At 44.9% G+C, this 19,670-nt stretch overlaps 1 protein-coding gene across 1 annotated transcript in view; it reads right to left on the reverse strand.

Moving 5' to 3' along the window:
* Positions 1-10,723: 10,723 nt before the first annotated feature.
* Positions 10,724-19,670, reverse strand: part of nherf1b (NHERF family PDZ scaffold protein 1b) — a 41,160-nt gene continuing 32,213 nt past the window's right edge. The window contains exons 3-6 of the mRNA XM_024012338.3: positions 16,985-17,138; positions 13,731-13,774; positions 11,864-11,977; positions 10,724-11,173 (exon numbers count right to left, since the gene is read on the reverse strand). Of these exons, the coding sequence (XP_023868106.1) occupies positions 11,027-11,173; positions 11,864-11,977; positions 13,731-13,774; positions 16,985-17,138 (459 nt within the window). The 3' untranslated portion in view covers positions 10,724-11,026. The remainder of the gene's footprint in view (positions 11,174-11,863; positions 11,978-13,730; positions 13,775-16,984; positions 17,139-19,670) is intronic.

Raw genomic sequence — 19,670 nt, forward strand, 5'->3', positions numbered from 1 at the left:
ATCAGTTTTTAAGTATTCATTTCATGTGTCAGGTGGTTGTGTGTGTTTTGTACCTGGGTGTGTATGCCCAGATAGACCGCTAGAAGTCCTGCTGGTTACTCAGCCTGGTGCCTGTAGTATAGTGGATAAGGTCTCTCCTTATGGCATCCTCTACACGTTAATCAGCTCATTGAACACATTAAACAATATTTTTACCTTCTTGCCTTAAATTGAGACATGGTGACCTACCATCTAAATACCATACCTGAATCTGAGTTCCTTTCTCACCCTTTCAGGGACCAAATAGCAAGCCTCTTCACACTTCCAGTCAGATGCAAATGTCTTTCGAGTTCTGCTACCGTTGAGATCATTTGCTGGTTCAGTAGTAGCTTCAGAAGACATTTGCTTTGACTGGAAGTGTGCGGAGACACTTTTCATTGTTCTATGACAATCCAAAGTGCATGTCTCGCCCTATTCTAGTACCTTCTAAACTGAATCAGCCCTTCGTGGGGTTGGTTCGTAGCGTAACGCATTCTATTATCGAGCAAATCTCTTGTTCCATGCGAGAATCGCAATGAAGCCTGTCAGTGTTTCTCATTTGTAGAGTGAACTGCATTGTCCCTCGGTGCACCTTGCTCCCATCAACATTCACTAGAGCTTACTTTCTCATATAACATATGGAACATGGTGGATTAAACTCCTCTTAGCGTCATCATAGCATTCGCCATATGTATGGCATCGCTAATAAATACTAGGTGTGTATGACTTTTCTATGTATAGTTCGAGAGTTTATTTATTGCCAGTATAGTCGTAAATATCTCTTTTGATTGTTTTTCAACGTTTTTACGTTTTACCGTAGATGTACGCTTAATATATAATCTCTCATTGATTTATACTACGAACCTATACAAAACTGTGCGTTGTCTGACGCTGAAATTGTATGTCGCTAGTTGCTGTGATGTCAGTATTCGCAGTCAATTAGAGTGCATGAGCTACATACATCCACTTAGTAACAGTAGTAGACATTGATGTAGAATTGTCATAGGGGGTTGATCATTGCTCCTATCTTCACACGTTTCATTGTTTGTATATATTATATACCACGCTACCTAACACTCTCGTAGACTCTCTCCACTATTGTTGTCACTCGCAGCTTGTCTCATTTCAATGTTAATGAAACATATAGCTCACACCATTGTTGTATATCTAAATTTCTGTCGCGTTTTGACGATGATCTATGTAATATTCCTAGAGGAGTCCACCGGCGTCAATAGTTTGGATTCTATATAAAATAGAAATAGAAAAGAGAAGATATAGTCACAGGAGTCAGACTTGAAATTGCTAAAATAGGATTGACAGTCGTAACATAAGAGAAGGATTGATGGTGCAGATGAAATTAAGAGACATTTGGGATGAACTGCATTGATACTGTATAAGTACAAAATATTCCTCTATAAGAACCATCTTGAAATGCTTATAGCCTACATGCACGAACAAGATTCTCAATTGCTCGTCTTTGTATGATCTGACACGACTCATTATATTCAGCATTTTTAGCTCATGACAAGCCTACAAGCATCACTTCACTCGATCCTTTGCATTCAATAACACTAGTGCTATTATCCTGGCAACCTTCTCAGTAACTACCAATAACTCGTCTGCATGGTGTGGCGCTAGTCTTCAACTGTGAGAGTAGTCAGCAGTTTGAATTGTGGAGAACCTAGAGTAGGTAGGACATTGGTCTTCTATGAGTAAATCGACTTCGGCCAGCACGCAGAACCAGCGTCATAACACACGTTGCCGAGAAGGGAGTCTGATTAAATGCGAACATTTAGTCTATCGAAACTAATTGAGGAAACATAGTCACACAATATCTGTATTCTATTACAGATACAAGTACCGAGACTGGTATCGATCATAGTCAATAGAGTTATTGAGTTTAAGTTGATTATATGAAAGTAATTCACTGAGGACAGAGTCAGAACACACAGCATAGAAGACGTGATAAAGTTTCACCTTGCCGTGTCTCGTTTAGGTAATGGTCTATGCTGTAGATGCATGTGGCTCGCAATCTATGTGATACACTATAATTGAGTGCATGGGGTAGCGAGCGAGGAAAATAACAGACAGATGTAATTCTATCAACCATGGTGAGATAACTAGTGGATGTGTTTCGTTCGTGCTCATACAGAATAGGAAGTAGCGTATAGAACCCTCCTTAAGAAAGCACGGGTCAATAGGGAGTGGAAGTAAGGTAGAAATACTTGAAAGATATTAGATTAGCGTTATAAATAATCTGCTTAACAATATCAAGAAAGGTTCTGGTTGACATATAGGTTGTCCTTGTTCGCAGAGTGTAGTTACCATAGAGGTTAATATGTGGGCATAAAATGACGATGAGTTACGTATGGACTCACTCCAGTAATTTAATCTAAGTCAGCTCGCAGAATTCTAGGCACAATCTAAAATGGATCTTTGGTTGTAGATAGTTAAGAAAGAAAAATAGGTGGATACTGAATATTTAAGTATATATCTAGATCTGCATGTTCTGCCTCCCTATACCGTTACCAGAGCACGTATAGTACGTGCTTTTAGTTTGACTAGCTTGGTGTGCGCAAACAGGTCAGAGCCACCGATGCTAGGTTAACTATATTGATCTTGGTATTGACTCACAAATGGCGTATATGTGTCTTTCCTAGTGGCCTCTTGTTAATAGTAACCAAATTATATTGTATTCCTCGAGTCTATCTTCTTAGTATAGCTCTTGCTTGTGGTGCATATCAGAATAACGAAAACATACGATATTTATGTTTGCTATTTAAAATACTTGTATATTTTGTTATAACCTTTGATTTTAAACAGCACAAACGGACCGTGTGCCACTTCATGCCTTGAGGGAAGACACAAATAAAATTCACAAATCGGTTATATCATTGTGGTCACACTCTTTGGTCAGAATAAATGCGTCTAAAATACTAAGAGTATTGTCGCCAAAATATATCACGAGAGATCGCTAATTGAGAGTGTGTAAGCACAGGAGATAGATTGGAATGAAAAAGGGAGAGTGGAGATGAGGATACGGCGTGTTGCTCACACTAACGCAAATGCTAGGTAGATCATGGATCCATAAGTAATATTCTGTCTAGGAACTGGTTGGTCTTCGTTAGTACGCGAAGCCCAGGCTATATAAAACACTCCACTTCTCCCGGCCATTCCTTGCTCGGTCTTCTCTCTTCCCCCTTCTACTGCTACAGTGGCCGAAGACAATGACTTTACACGCAGGTTGGATCTGTGAGAAGGAGGGAGAAAAGCGCTCAATCATAACTCATCAGGTACGACAGAAATGGACGGATCCTGCGGTAAAGGAAATCATAAAGCAGAACCTACACACGTCCTTGGTAGGTCGGTCGATTATTACTGAAACAACCAAATCTACCAACTGCGTGGTAGCTGAAGGGTATCATGGGGTGGACATCGATGCTGCTCTCAACCCGTCATGATCGATGCTGTTATACTACAGTCAAGTCAGGAGCATGATGCTATTGAAACACCATACCAGAGGTTAGGTTATGTGAATGATAGCATACTCGCTACTGTTAGTACCGCAGAAGTTTAGGTGGCTGGTGTTGATGAAGAGGAACGAAGGAAGGGAGAAAAGGGCGAGGCAGAGGTGGCCAGTAGATTGATCCAATCACTCAGGAATTACCAATTTATAATCCCATCAAGTGTGATTCATCATGGGCAAAGTCACTTAGCATCATAGTACCTCCATATGTTTTCCTAGATTATTTGACTCGAGGGAGGTAAATAAGGTATGAATAAGTTTAATTGTAAAAGGCGATGACAGGGTAGAGAATTTACATCTCAGTTACTGCCTGTTGAAGGTGAACCCATGCATCTCCAATCTCTCAGCTCACATGGTCATAGCTCACTACATCTCTGAACGGTTGAAGGTCGTCAGGCTCAGTATCGGCTGGTAGTGGAAGGTGACTGTCGAGACGGCTTAGTCACCGCAGAGCATCTGCACAGGCGGTGTACGTGCCGAGTGTGGTGCATACGAAAACAATCGCGCCGATTGTGCTCGCCAAGGAACATGCAGTCGCGCTTGCATCCCTTAGCACCTGTGCATTAGCCCCACTGGTAGGGACGGTGGAAAAGCAAGGCGTGTTAAAGATCCGAGAGGCAGGACTAGATAGGGTCAGGACACTTTCTCACGTCGCACGTTCAGATTGATAGGCGCTGGTTTATCGATAATATAGTGCAGCAGGCTGTCAATGTCAGTGCTCAAAGGACAATTCCTGCTCTTACACATTCAATATCCTGGACGTAGTTCACTATGGCTTCCTAGGTAGGTGAGTTCTACAGCTCAATTTCCTCTCCTCACGGTCATCAGGGTGGGACTGAGCAAACATTCCATAACTTGCAATACGTAGGTTACAGAGTAATTTAATGATTTCGGTTCAGTTGATTCTAAGGGCAGTTTTCATACCTAATGGTGGATAATGAATACCGCTGTGTTCTCACAAAAACTACTACAGCTACCATGCTAGGCAGTAATGCTCAACCATTATCTCAAGTTTGTTTCCTACTCTATAGAAGATACGGATGAAGGATTTAAGATCATTAGACTTACTTCTAATAGGAGATTTGGGCCGACATACATAGGCGTGCCACATTGCGTCTTACTAGACACTATCACATGCAACGCGCGCACACGGGATCTCAATGTTGACATTGAGATCTACTGTTCAAAGTTATACACATCATACAAGTGTTATGAGTGATCTAAGATGGCCGTAAATTGACAGAGAATATTGCGTTGAAAGCTGTTTGTGCATTGTTACAATCACGCTGATTACTTCTATCCTTAGTTGCCAGATAGCTAATTGTTGTGGTACGACGGACTATGTATTATCTCTCACTTTCAATCACCAAGCTGTGCAGTGCTGCCCTCCACAGAGTAGGTAGTGTTCACGTCTCACCAGCTCTTCTTGACACTTCTGGCAGCACCACTACGTTGCTAATCCCGTGGTCACAGCTAAGTGGCGAATCTATCTCAGAAACTGGGCACTGAAGAGTCGCTGACTGAGACTAGTCACGCGGTGGGGCCTTTAGTCCTGTGACAGTTCATTGTCTGGCCATAGGCTACTAATTGGAGACGCGCTGTGGGTCCTCCGTGGAACCGGGCTGGAGATTGATAATTTCAAGGCGACTGTCTAGAGGCGCTCGAGAGTGCTAAGAAATCTCTAGTACCAGGTTTGACACGTTCACATGTGTGTGCTGGAACACTACATCGATGGGTGTGAGAACAGAGATAGCAAAAGAAGAACTCAGAGAAACTCAGAATAGAGTGAATCACACAGATACGGACATAAAATAATAAAATTGATATTGAACGCTCGCTAACTCAACACATAGACTCTGTGTAGTCTACAGCATGACCAGACCTTGGGGATGATGGTGGGACGGCTCAATTGTCTGGGGGGCTGTCACGACGGGGTCCTCGTGGTGAAGCTGATTAAGAGCATATGAGTGGAGGTACAGCGTGGGGTTTGATGGGATAGCTATCTGTGGACGTAGCCTATGGTTTCTAGCCGCACCGCTCCAGACTGGCCTCCCAGTCTCATGATCCCCTCGCTAGACTGCCACAAGGAAGGAGACACACGTCTTACCTCTCTCCCTCATACGGCCTTTCTTGTGTAAACGCTAAAGGAGACTAGCAAGACACGTTGGCAAACGGCGAAGGTCCATGCCACTGAACCAGTCCAATGGGATCCTGGGACTTGTGCTAGGTATTCGCTGGTGGGAGAGCTGCTGCGGAGAAACGCGCTCCGGTTAGAGCATTGTATCTCCGCTTTCAACAGTGTCTGACTCCTTCAGGTTAAACTCACGGCACCTCCAGCTGTCTTGGTGGGCCGGTATCTTGTAATTCTGACTGAGATTCTCACAGCTGCATACTCGGCCCTGGAGGACGACGGACGCTCGTTCATCATAACCTTGGCTCTGCTTGGATTGGTGAGTGCTTGCCCGCACTATAGCGCTGAAGGGGATACACTCGCTGGGAGTATTGTGAGGGGGATGAAGGACCATCCCCACGCCCTCGGAATAGCCTTAGGTTCCTCCTCTCAGATCTGACTTACACGGACTACGCTCACGTGGCTGCTCGTGGTTACAAATAGTACTCGCGGACTGTGGTGTTCCTGAGGTTGGAACACATTCACTCAAAGGACCATACTCTTCACTCCGGCGTCCTGTCAAATGCCGCACTGAGGCGTTGTTCCTGGAGCTCCATCCCTGAGGGGAGTAGGAGAGGTCTCGTGATCATGTGGGAGGCTCTGTGTAGTGGATGATGGAGTGGATCCAGCACTGTAGGCACTGGAAACAATAGGAGATACTCTGTCCCCTTGCGAGGTGGAGGCACTACATGACACAAGATACAGGCTGCGGTAATTAGTCTCGCGCATGCGATAAAGGGGGGCTTGTTCGCCTGAGGCTCGAAGCTGAGCCTTACCCCAATCCCCAGGACGAGGGCGGCTCAAGAAGTCCTCCAGATGGAGTGCGCAACGCCATGAGTGTTGCTGGGTGCTTTTTGCGCAACGACGGAGTCGTCATATCTTTTGCACAGAACGGAGCAGGGAGGTGGCGATCATGAGGTTATTACAGCGGGCAAGTCGCTACAGTGCATAGGGACTGAGCTCATATGTGAAGCACAGTAGTTTCCAAAGACGATACTTTACGGGTGTGTCTGCAATTCGAGACACGCATGTCCAGCATGACTGACGCCGGTGGTGCGGGATCAGGGATGTGTCGGTAGGAGCTCTTCTAGTGGTACTCAAATGAGGGGCGAGCAGACAGTGTCGTACACCTCACGCCATTCTGTCATAAGGTCGCTGGTGTGAGCAAGAAATGGCTATGGGCAATAAGGGTCGTACGAGACAGCTCTCTGAGGTGCCTATCTTATAGGGCGGGGCCATAGAGCGTACAATAGCGCCGTGGTAGCGATCTCGATGATGCCGGAGGAGCTATTGTGTGGGCGGAACGCTAGCCAGAATAGGCCAGCGTAACGTGGTGGTCTAAGGAGCCTACAAACCTGACTTAAGTTTACACAGCTCTGTTCAGGGAGCAGGATGGATGGGTGAGTAGCAAATTAGAAGTCTCCTACTCTGCACTTGGAGTTGGAGATGTGCGCATGAGGGGAGCACCGCGAGAACCCTTATGGGAGTGGAACCAGGGCGCGTTGGTGCTTTAGATGCGAGATTGTGCTAAGGAGGTAGCTATTGACTATGGAATGAGCTTGCTCCAAATTGGGGTATCGCTATTGACCTTTCTGGAGCTGCGACTTGTAGGTGGATTGGGTGCCATCAGTGATAAACGCAGCTAAATAGGTGAAAATATGGGATTCCTATCTCCTCTCTGTCTAGCTAGGATGCTTCCTTGTACGCAAATATTAACCTGAAGGTATCGTGTGTGATAGGTACAATTAGGACGTTCGAGATGGGCCTCTATAGGCTGATCCCTATCCTGTAGGCAAGGGGTGCTGTGGGGTAGTTTATGAGCGCTTCGAGGGGGGTGGGTTCAGCGATATTGGGAGGTCAGCACGCTGTTAGCACTGCTATTGTGCGGCGCTATAGGATCGTATGTGTCTCTAAGACCTTCCTCGACTATCAGACTGGTACAAGCATACAACAGATTTGAAGCTTGGGGTCAACCTTGCCATAGGCTTATTAGGAAACGTGTGCTTTGAGATGCTAATTCTCTATTCCGCCCCCATTCTTTCAGAGTGGACAGCACACAGCGTCCAGTGTGGGAGCAGCAGGGATCCCGCGGGGGGCGTGCTGAACGCTGGCCATATCCGGAAGGCAGTGGGACTGCCACGCCGCTTCGCTCATCTCGCCGTCGACTGGCTCGTGTTGAAGTACTGCGTTTACTGCAGTTCTTATTGGAACAGCTCCTCCGTCATAGGCTCTATAAGTGTCATATAAATGTATACAAGCCACCTAGTTTGTTCTGCTTCATGACACTTAGAACAACAGGCATTGACATGAATAATATACATAATGGCGAACTCGGGTTGAATGGTTTAAACCGTAATGACTATGTTTTCAGTGACCGAACTGCACCATCTGACGTGGAGGGGACGCCTACGGAGCCGGGCTACTGCAGTGGTACGTGGACGCTCTGACAAGCCCGTGGAGGGGCCCGGAGCTAAGCGAGGTGAAGACGGTAAGAGGGCAGCCCGCCGTGCCGGAGACAACTCGCCCTCATTCGAGGAGAAGGAGAGCAGGGGGGTGCCGGGCGACGAGACGGCGGATGGCGGCTCGCGGCTCTGGGAAAGAGTCGTCCATGTAGATGGTTTCGCTTGCCGGGCCTTTTTAGACTTCATTTAAGACGAACTCTCCTCTTGTGTCTTCTCTCTTGTCTAGCGGACTGAGAGATCCGGGTGGGGGGGGGGTAAGAGCTGGCGTGATGCCGAGGCTTTCGATTTGAAAAGTGACCGTGTTTTTTTTAAAGGACTCTAATTGAGATCCTTTGAATGCTGATTTGTTCAGAAGAGCTGGCCATGATTCCTTTCTTGTTAAATATATCTATAACAGTACAGCCTTTGAAAGGCAAATTTCCATGTTTTTCATTCATAGCCGCATGACAGTTTGTTTCTCTGTGTGGGTCGAAGTAAGCCTGCACAATTCTCACTGTAATCTGTCGCGAGAATATGATGAAATTACAAAGTATCACACAAGTCCTCTGATACGTAGTGATTACCAAATTAGTTCAATCTAATTATGTCCACTGCTTGGAAAAAGGATTTTCTCACACAAAGAACTGTGGCTCTGCTCCAATGCTTCTAATTGTTAGCTTTTAAAAAATCCCACGTGTAATTTCAGTCAGTCTGGGCTGGCGGCTCCATGCAAGGCAAAGAGGGTTTGCACAGTCAAATGTTCTCACAATGGTTTTACAACGTTTAAACGAATGGTGTGAGAGGTGTTGGCAATAGAGCGCCGATTAATTACTAAGAAGGGGAAATGTCATTGCTGCCAGACTGGGACAAAAATGGCAGCCTTTTTGGTAGGGAGAATCCAAAAACAGTCTTGGGATGAATTGCAAGTAGAGGCAATAGGTGATTGCATTTTCCTGCTTTTACTTATGCAAGGGGGGAAGTAAGGTATTGTGATCGGCATATCAATTGTGCTATAGAAATACTGAGCTCGTGTATGGCTGTGGATTGACTGCATTGTAATGTTGAATAGGAATGTTGGCATCATTAGCAGTTAATTTTGACAAATGTATAGATCATTCCTCACTGGTCTGCTAGCTAGCTAATAACACACTGGAGTGCAGATCAATTATTTTTGTTTTTACACTATAATTATCACAGCACTGGAACATAAGGCAAATAGTGGTAAAAATGATGCTAAATTTCTATTTGTGCTCTCAGGCAACGGTGTATTTTTAAAGCAGGGTTATTGACTGTGGCGTTTATCAATTTGTGTTATGTTCTAGCTTTTATGACCTCTTTTTTTTTTATATGCTAATTTCTTTGAATCCGTAGTCTTCAAAGCAGACGAGGCCCAGTGGCTGAGTAGGAAAACATACTCGTCAGCCCTTTTGGTCCGTTCTCTGTTTTTAAGTTGTATACTGGTTCCTTCATACACAAAGTGAAGAATGTACTTTACCAAATCAGTGAACACGCCTTTTACATTTTTTTTTATTTGTTAGATTATAACGTTATTTGAAAGTTTATTTTGTTAGTTATTTTGATGTTTTAATATTTGGTTGGTAATAGCTTTTTATACTCATGTTTATCATTCTGCACAGAGCCGCCTGAAAATCCTTTGGCGAGAATGCATTTTTAATTATTTAACTAGAACAAGTCATCCCCCATGGGACTTGTACCGAACCACGGCCGGGATAAACCGGTTTGTAGTGACCTCTAGCACTAGCAATGCAGCGTCTTAGTCGGTGCGCCCTTGTTCCTTTGCACCAGTCTATTACAGACTTTCAAAGCAGCAGCACCTACGGGCCGTTTGCGTTCCAGTTCAAACACTTACTGCTCTGTCACCGTCCACAACTGTTTCCTAGCAAAATAAGCGACTTTAAATCTAACTCGCTGGGCTTATTTATTTTGGGGAAAGTGATTAAAACAACGGATAACCATTCATAGTGAACATACTAGCAATGATGCTGATCCTGTGAAGTCTATCAAAAGAAAGTAACAAAAAAAACACTTTTTAGCATTCTATATTGGCTATCTAACCTGTACTAAGCCGGTGATTAAGCCTAAGGCCCGGGGGGTGTGGTATATGGCCATATACCGAGCTAGGGTGTCTTAAGCACACGAGGCACGAAGTATATACACGACGCGGAGTGCCTGGATAAGCCTTGCCGTGGTATAATGTGGAATTACACAAACCCCAGAGATTGCTTAATTGCTATTATAAACTGGTTACCAAAACGTAATTAGAGCAGTAAAAATAAATGTTTTGTCAGACCGGTGGTTTAACGGTCTGATATACAGTCTGGTCAGCAATCAGCAAATTCAGGGCTGAACACCCAGTTTTCTAAAATCCTTTTTGGAAACAATTTGTCTTAAAGAGACCACGTCCTATTTCTGAGATGTACAAACAAATATTCTCAATGACGTACTTTAGAGAAAAAAGAATGCAATTATACAATGCAGTTCTAAAAGAATAAAGTAATGGCTTGCTTGCAAAAATGATATTAAACAGATTTTTTATACTATAATAACTTTTCAAATCACAATACAAAGATTCTGATCTGATGTAGCTGTTTCCTTTCCAACATTGGCATATTCGTCTAGATATTGGTAGCACATCATTTATAGCATCTGGAATATAATACAAATATCTGTGTATATATTTTACATACATATACCTGTATTCTCCCTCACCAATAGTTAAACTGCTGGTTTTAATGAGTCATAGAAAACATGGGGCTTAGAACAACCCCTCTCTCTCCGTCTCTCTCTCCTTCACTGACCTCTCTGTGAGTATCTACTGTATGTGGCTGTGTGCAGGGTGAGGTGCTCTATCTACAGGTTGCTGAACAGTTCATTTTTCTTGCTCCAGTCCATGGGCGGGGCCCTCTTGTTGGAGCGTTTCTGGTGAGCACGCTCCTTGACCTGCTGCAGGGACAGGTTCAGACCCGGGATGGCGCCCATGATCACTGGCTCAGACAACTGACCAACCAGGGAGGAGAGAGAGGGGTCAAAAGAGAGTGTGAGAGAGGAGCAGAAGTAGAGAGAGAAAGCACAAGAGACACAAGCCCTGTTTATACCTGGTTCTAAACATGAGTACTCTGTACTGATCTTGTCCGCATTCTGATTTTGCCAGCATATTTAGACAGGTGTAGATGACTAAAAGACACATTGTGAACTGATTGTGATCTGATCTTGCGTCACACACGCAAGTGTAAACAGATCTGGATAGTGAAACCATTTAAATCATTATCCCGCCCTCTAAAATAATTGACAGGTAAACGTAAAACTTATGGCATTAATGTATCTTAAAATAAATACATATTATTTTGAAAGAATATCTGTCAAATCATTTTCATACAGGGAGGGTCCAGGATATCTGGTCACAATGTGGACACAATAGACGGATAAGAGATGTAGATGCAACGGCTACAATGTGGACCCAATAAGAATGTGGATAAGATCCCGACAAAGGACACATGTTAACACCAAGTATAAACAAGGCTAGAGAGAGAAGACATTTATATTTTGATATTGTAGTAAAGCCTATTTTACAAGTGTGCTCAAATAATAGACACTATACATTACTGTATAGATGGATACACATTCAGATCATGAGACTTTAGCTGCTTTATAATGCTGCTTCACATGCGTTTTCAGGGAGGGACTTACCTCTGTGGACGGTGTTGTGAGTGAGGCGTTGGAGGAGGTGTTGCTTGGAGACGGGCTGATTGACAGCTTAGAGTCCTGCTCCACCTCTTTGGACAGTTTTCCATTTCCATTCACCTGCAGTGGACACACAGACAGCAAGCAACAAATCAGATCAAATACAAGTAGCCAAAGTGAGGGTCAAGTTTGAGAGAACTCTCCATGGAGAGTCTGGCTGCAATATTATGTTTGCCCACAGGGAGGCAGACTTTCCTGTGCCCCATACACACACTGTCTGACCATGCTGGTTGGGAAGTTGTATGATATGTCTCCCTAGGCCAYTAGAGGCAGCAGCAGCAGTTTACTAGAGCCTACTGGGGTCAGAGCATTAGAGAAGACCCAATCACCCTGTTCTGCCATGTCAGTGCCTACCTCACCCTAAACTAAGATAGCAGGCGTAAAAAAACGTTCTGTTTTTCAGGGGAAACATAAATTAGGTTGAAAATACTGCATCCCTGAAAACCGGAAACATCCGCTTTCTACCGTCCCCATGGAGAGTGACCTCCCCCTAACTTCTCTACAACCTCTCAACTCCTCTCTCTCTCTACCTTTCCCTCACCTCTCTACCCTGCCTCCCATCTCACTTAGTCCAATGTTTTGACTGTTAGATTTGGGGCATAAAATGGTCAATGACTGAGGACTAGGGTCTCACTACTGACCTGCGCCTGTCTTCTTTACATATGAAGTCTATTAGCATACTATTAATGTAGTGGAGTTAACCTAATGAAATCTTCTTCGGTTTGTGGCCAGTGGCCCGACTCTGGGTTTATCTGCCTGTTTGGCAAGCCTCCAAATCACTGACCATATCTAGATTATATCACAACACACAATAGAGAATCCCCAGATAATACAGTGGGCTGCTATCATATGCCAGATCTCTCTCTCTGTTCCTGAGTCTACAGTACAGTAGGTGGTAGGTGTGSGCTGGTCTGTCCCRGTACTAAYGGATTATGTACAAATACCTCAGAGGGATTAACATGGTGCTGATGAATTCTCCATGCCTAAACAACAGTGTATTGCTTTCAGCTTCTTGTTATCCAGCATTACCATGWGAACCCTCTATACCCGTCTACCAGGCTCTGAGCACACTATTGAGGGCTACACTAGCCCTGCTACTGTATATTACAGACACCTGAACCTGGTTCTGTTCTGTCAGGGTAGATTGCTCTCCTGCTCTCCTGGCTTCCTGAGTGAATGTATTCAGATTACACAGGATTTACATATAATATCAACATAGAGAGTAAGATACCCTCCCTGCCTGGGCCAGCCTGCCTGGGCCAGCCTGCCTGAGCCAGCCTGCCTGGGCCAGCCTGCCTGCTGGAAACAGTCTGTTTTATTCATTAATGAGTGAGCTGGAGGGAGAATGAGAACCAACCAACACAAAGTAAATTATATGAAGCAATACACACACTCTACAGTCCTATAAAATAATACTAGTCCACTCCCTATGAATGCTCAGCTGATAGGGTGCCTGTCAGTGCCAACGCAGAAGCAATTCATCCACAGTGTTTCATTTCTAGGGGCTGACCTGTCAGTGACCTCCACAGTGTTTCATTTCTAGGGGCTGACCTGTCAGTGACCTCCACAGTGTTTCATTTCTAGGGGCTGACCTGTCAGTGACCTCCACAGTGCCAGGAAAAAAGACTAGTGTTTTTGGAAGTCCACTCTGTGGGAGCGCAACTCTGTCTGTCTGTCTGTCTGTCTGTCTGTCTGTCTGTCTGTCTGTCTGGCTGGCTGGCTGGCTGGCTGGCTGGCTGGCTGGCTGTTTCCCTCTCAAATGTTAGTTTTGTATGATATTAGGTCAATAAGGTATTTGGCATCCAAGTCTTACCGTCTTTTCCATGTCTCCGTTGACAACAGGCTCAGGCAAAGATCCTGAAAGCAGAAGAGAACACTGCTCAGTRATGGACTCCACACAAACTCACACTCCKTCCTCCATACCAGCTATTCACAACCATTCAACAACATCTAATCATGGCAATTCTCCAATCTTATAGTCAGTCCTAAATATCCTGTAACTGTCCCACCTCCGTCAAACACCAGAACAGAATTCCAGAGTGACTCATATRCCTGCTCCAGAGAACMGCTCCTATCCAGTTCAGGTTTCATCCCAGCGACACCTACTCTGTTACATAGCGCAGGTAWGTGTAGGTCATCCATTATTCAAACAGGGTTCATCTTCACAGAGATGTTCTCTGACCCTGGTTACCTGCCACGCATCATCAKGTCCAAACAAGCTGCTGCATATGAAACCCAGTACCCTAGTAGCCTACCTATATCAAATAGCCCCGGTAAGAAACTGTCCTCTAACACAAGGATATTAAGGAATGGTTTTCACTTGGCTAAGTCAACCACAGAAAGAGACAATACACTATATCTAAACCTGTGTGTCTATCTAAAACAGATACAGTTGACTGATGAACAACTGACCCCTGGTCGGAGCTGGTGGAATACTAAGACGGACCCTTACCTGCCATGCTTCAATTCCTCTCACACAGACAGACAGACAATCGGTGAGAACTAAGATAGTAACCTGTTATCATCTAAAGATAGCCTGACCCTGGTCTGCGTCCCCCTGGGCTGTTCTGAGACCTGTTGAAGCTGTCTCTATGTACCTCTGTGCTCCTTGGGTCCCTCCTCACTGTTTGCACACGGACAAGAGGCTCTTCAGTCCCAATACAGCTAACACTACAGGCTGAGAGGCCACTTGGAGCCAGCGCCTTGGAAACCAAACACAAGTGCTGGCCAGAGGGGTGGTGAGAGGGGAGTGTGGAGTGTGTGTCCATCCATGTGTGTGTGTGTGTGTCTGGCCGCGTGTTCGCGCACACATGTACTGTATGTGTGTGTGTGTGTGTGTGTGTGTGCGAGTATGTGCTTGAGTGTGTACCAAAGTCACGGTGCCCTCTGAGTGGGCAACACGAGAGAGCCGTTACCTGGGCAACGCAACAATGGAATTTTGCTCCTGTTGGGCATTTTTCAGTCAAGTTTAGAAGCCGATAGCAGAAACCAAAGGAAGTTAGATAGGACTAAGACCTGACCATATATCCCCCTGGATGGAACAGGAGTTCTATCTCCTTTTACTGCTTCTCTATACTCATTCAGAGGAGAGGACACAGCATGTCAATCATCAGTACACTTTGAGGTGTAACCATGCCAATGGATAGCTGTCAAATCAAATCAAATGTAATTGGTCACATACACATATTTACATTTTAATTTTTTTTTACATTTTAAGTCATTTTAGCAGACGCTCTTATCCAGAGCGACTTACAAATTGGAAAGTTCATACATATTCATCCTGGTCCCCCCGTGGGGAATGAACCCACAACCCTGGCGTTGCAAGCGCCATGCTCTACCAACTGAGCCACACGGGACCAGCAGATGTTATTGCGGGTGTAGCGAAATGCTTGTCTAAACAACCAGTGTGGACTCAGAATACAAGAACATTCCTCCATGTAAAACAGAGGAAATTCTTATCACAACAAAGCAGCTACTGTATTTTTATTGGTGCACTAAAGAAGCATAAAACTCCCAGTTTGGTCAAATAGCATGAAAGACACTAACTGACAGGGGCGGCAGGTGTGGTTAGGGCGTTGGGCCAGTAACCGAAAGGTTGCTAGATCAAATCCCAGAGCTGACAAGGTAAAAATCTGTTGTTCTGCCCCTGAACAAGTCACTTAACCCACTATCATTGTAAATAAGAATGTGTTCTTAACTGACTTGCCTAGTTAGATGAAAAATAAATATGCTGTACTTCTACCCACCATCTTATTAATACGATGGCACAGACAGGTAACCTTTTTAATAAACAGCCTCTTTGGGGGTGTTTGCAGCACACACACTGACTAATATGTATGTCCCAGACACAGAGGGCACCGATTTCCTCCACACCCATATGGTTGTCATAGCGTCGGCTGGGCTGGCATCATCGTTCTATGAGGCCGTTGGCATCAGAATGGCACTCAGAGTAGCCAGCCAAGTGCTGTCATGGGCTACCGCCCTGTTTCAACAAGTGTTACTTGGGCACAGTTGGCCTCCCAAGCCAAACACAGCTTGACGTTTATTGTCATGAATCTTGCCTTGGAGGCAGAAACAAACGATTCCCGCTAGATGGGCCAGCTACAAAGTAATTATTGACTATATTGTAAAAATGTATGAAAGCAAAGATGTGCTTTTTGGTCTTATTTTAAGGTTAGGGTTAGCAGTGTGGTTAAGGTTAGGTGAAAAATCTGATTTTAAGACTTTGTGGCTGTGCCAGCTAGTGACTACTCCGCAGAGCTGCCTCCAGGGCAAAATTCATGACAATAAATGCCAACCTTCAGCCAGACTCTCCGGCACTGGAATCAATTTACAGGCTGTGGCTCCCTCTAGGGGCTTTCAGAGGTACAACAGCCTTCTCTTTGTGAAGAGCTCAGTGGTTGTTGGGGGAAGTTGCCCCTAGACAGTTGGGGGAAGTTTGCATTTAGCCCCTAATAGTGGTTGACATTCAGGGAYGTTAAGCTGATTCTAGATCCGTACCTAAGAGTTAGGATTTTGTACCTCGAGCAAACAACGTGAGGGGACAGGAAATMAGATGAGCTCAGTATCTGTGTGTCTCTGTGTCTGTGTTCCTTGGCAGAGAGAAAGGAGCAGAGGAGCCTGGCCAAGCAGTCAGACAGACCCTTAATCTGCTAGTGTTTACCAAGGACAGGGGGACAGGGGGGTAAGAGATCAGGCCTGAGAGAGAAACCTCTGGGGACTATAGACATTGAATGAGTCTGTTAAAGGAGAAGTAAGTGGTTTAATCATTACCTGCCTGCCTAGTTAAATAAAGGTTAAATAAAAAAATGATTAGGTGATTGCAGAGGCAAAACGCTCCCTACACTGTGAGGCTGACTCAGATCTGATAATGATTCCCATGTCCGTCATGGATCGTGTGAGTGAGGGGCTTCAGAGGTCTGTCCTTCACACACACAGTGAGGAAGGTGCAAGCTGATAACGTCCATTGTGTGTGAATGCTTGGACACGTATGTCTACAGAAAGGACTAATTCAGCCAAACTGCATCAACTGAGTTCTGGCCCTTTCTTGTGGATCTCTGGTCTCACCTGTGACGTGTTCTGGGGTGGGAGTGACTCTGCACCTCCTGAAGAAGGCATCTGTGTCTGTGTCCACAACCAGTAGAGAGGTCTCCTCACCACCAGACTTGATGGCTGCCACCACCTCCGAGTGCTGCTTCCCCTCCACTGTCATACCATTCACCTGGAGAGAGAGGGGGAGAGACGGAGAGATAGAGGGGTGGAGGGAGAGAGACAGAGAGGGGGAGAGGGCGAGGGGGAGAGAGAGAGGGGGAGCGAAAAGAAGAGAGAGGGGGGGGGAGGGAGAGAGAGAGGGGAGAAAGAGGGGGGCAGAGAGAGAGGGGGAGAAGGGAGGAGAGAAAGAGAGGAGAGGGGGAGAGTGGGAGAGAGAGAGGGGGAGAGAGACAGAGGGGAGAGAGGGGAGAGACAGAGAGAGGGGGGAGAGAGGGAGAGAGTGTAAGGAACTTCAAAACACACACAGACACAAGAGTCATGTCTGCACAAATCAGCCCATGAAGCATTAACTCCTTAGTTGTATAAGTAGTGTAACTATAGTTTACCAAGTCTAAACGGTGACGGCTAGTCCAACAGCCTAAAACTACAGGTTTCCCTTTCACATCAGCACCATAGTTTGTTCAAGTAACTAACTATTTATGGGAAACTATTTCTTGCATATTTCCATTGTTCTCACAATGAGGACGATAACCTGTTTATCAAAGCTAGGACTAGTTTTCAATATTATCAGTCTGTTGTCCAGCAGGAAATCCTGTCTCTCCACACAAACACAGAATATGCTGCTGCACACACACACACAGAGGAACTGAAGCTCTCCCAGGGGCTTGAGAAATGAGTGTTAAACTCTTCACTGTTGCATAAGAATCTGTAGTACGTAGTCTGAATACAAATGAAACATTGCTGAAGAGAACAGTGTACAATTCAGAGAAAACATAAAGGAGTGCAAAACATTCTACTTTCCTTTCTCTTCATACAGGTTAGGTTAGGTATAGGTTATTAGATAGCAACAACTGCTAGTAGCCAGAGAGTGCTAGCAACACCATCTCAGCCATCAGGCCATTGGCCCAGCATACAGTGGGGCAAAAAGTATTTAGTCAGCCACCAATTGTGCAAGTTCTCCCACTTAAAAAGATGAGAGAGGCCTGTAATTTTCATCATAGGTACACTTCAACAATGACAGACAAAATAGAAAAAAATCCAGAAAATCACATTGTAGGATTTTTTATGAATTTATTTGCAAATTATGGTGGAAAAAAGTATTTGGTCAATAACAAAAGTTTATCTCAATACTTTGTTATATACCCTTTGTTGGCAATGACAGAGGTCAAACGTTTTCTGTAAGTCTTCACAAGGTTTTCACACACTGTTGCTGGTATTTTGGCCCATTCCTCCATGCAGATCTCCTCTAGAGCAGTGATTTTGGGGCTGTTTGCTGGGCAACACAGACTTTCAACTCCCTCCAAAGATTTTCTATGGGGTTGAGAATCTGGAGACTGGCTAGGCCACTCCAGGACCTTGAAATGCTTCTTACGAAGCCACCCTTCGTTGCCCGGGCGGTGTGTTTGGGATCATTGTCATGCTGAAAGACCCAGCCACGTTTCATCTTCAATGCCCTTGCTGATGGAAGGAGGTTTTCACTCAAAATCTCACGATACATGGCCCCATTCATTCTTTCCTTACACGGATCAGTCGTCCCGGTCCCTTTGCAGAAAAACAGCCCCAAAGCATGATGTTTCCACCCCCATGCTTCACAGTAGGTATGGTGTTCTTTGGATGCAACTCAGCATTCTTTGTCCTCCAAACACGACGAGTTGAGTTTTTACCAAAAAGTTCTATTTTGGTTTCATCTGACCATATGACATTCTCCCAATTCTTCTTTGGATCATCCAAATGCTCTCTAGCAAACTTCAGACGGGCCTGGACATGTACTGGCTTAAGCAGGGGGACACGTCTGGCACTGCAGGATTTGAGTCCCTGGCGGCGTAGTGTTTACTGATGTAGGCTTTGTTACTTTGGTCCCAGCTCTCTGCAGGTCATTCACTAGGTCCCCCCGTGTGGTTCTGGGATTTTTGCTCACCGTTCTTGTGATCATTTTGACCCACGGGGTGAGATCTTGCGTGGAGCCCCAGATCGAGGGAGATTATCAGTGGTCTTGTATGTCTTCCATTTCCTAATAATTGCTCCCACAGTTGATTTCTTCAAACCAAGCTGCTTACCTATTGCAGATTCAGTCTTCCCAGCCTGGTGCAGGTCTACAATTTTGTTTCTGCTGTCCTTTGACAGCTCTTTGGTCTTGGCCATAGTGGAGTTTGGAGTGTGACTGTTTGAGGTTGTGGACAGGTGTCTTTTATACTGATAACAAGTTCAAACAGGTGCCATTAATACAGGTAACGAGTGGAGGACAGAGGAGCCTCTTAAAGAAGAAGTTACAGGTCTGTGAGAGCCATAAATCTTGCTTGTTTGTAGGTGACCAAATACTTATTTTTAACCATAATTTGCAAATAAATTCATAAAAAATCCTACAATGTGATTTTCTGGATTTTTTTTTCTCATTTTGTCTGTCATAGTTGAAGTGTACCGATGATGAATATTACAGGCCTCTCTCATCTTTTTAAGTGGGAGAACTTGCACAATTGGTGGCTGACTAAATACTTTTTTGCCCCACTGTATGTCATAATGTAATCTGTTCCCCAGACAGCTG

This window comes from Salvelinus sp. IW2-2015, linkage group LG20 (assembly GCF_002910315.2).
Source record: "Salvelinus sp. IW2-2015 linkage group LG20, ASM291031v2, whole genome shotgun sequence".
NCBI lineage: Eukaryota > Metazoa > Chordata > Actinopteri > Salmoniformes > Salmonidae > Salvelinus > Salvelinus sp. IW2-2015.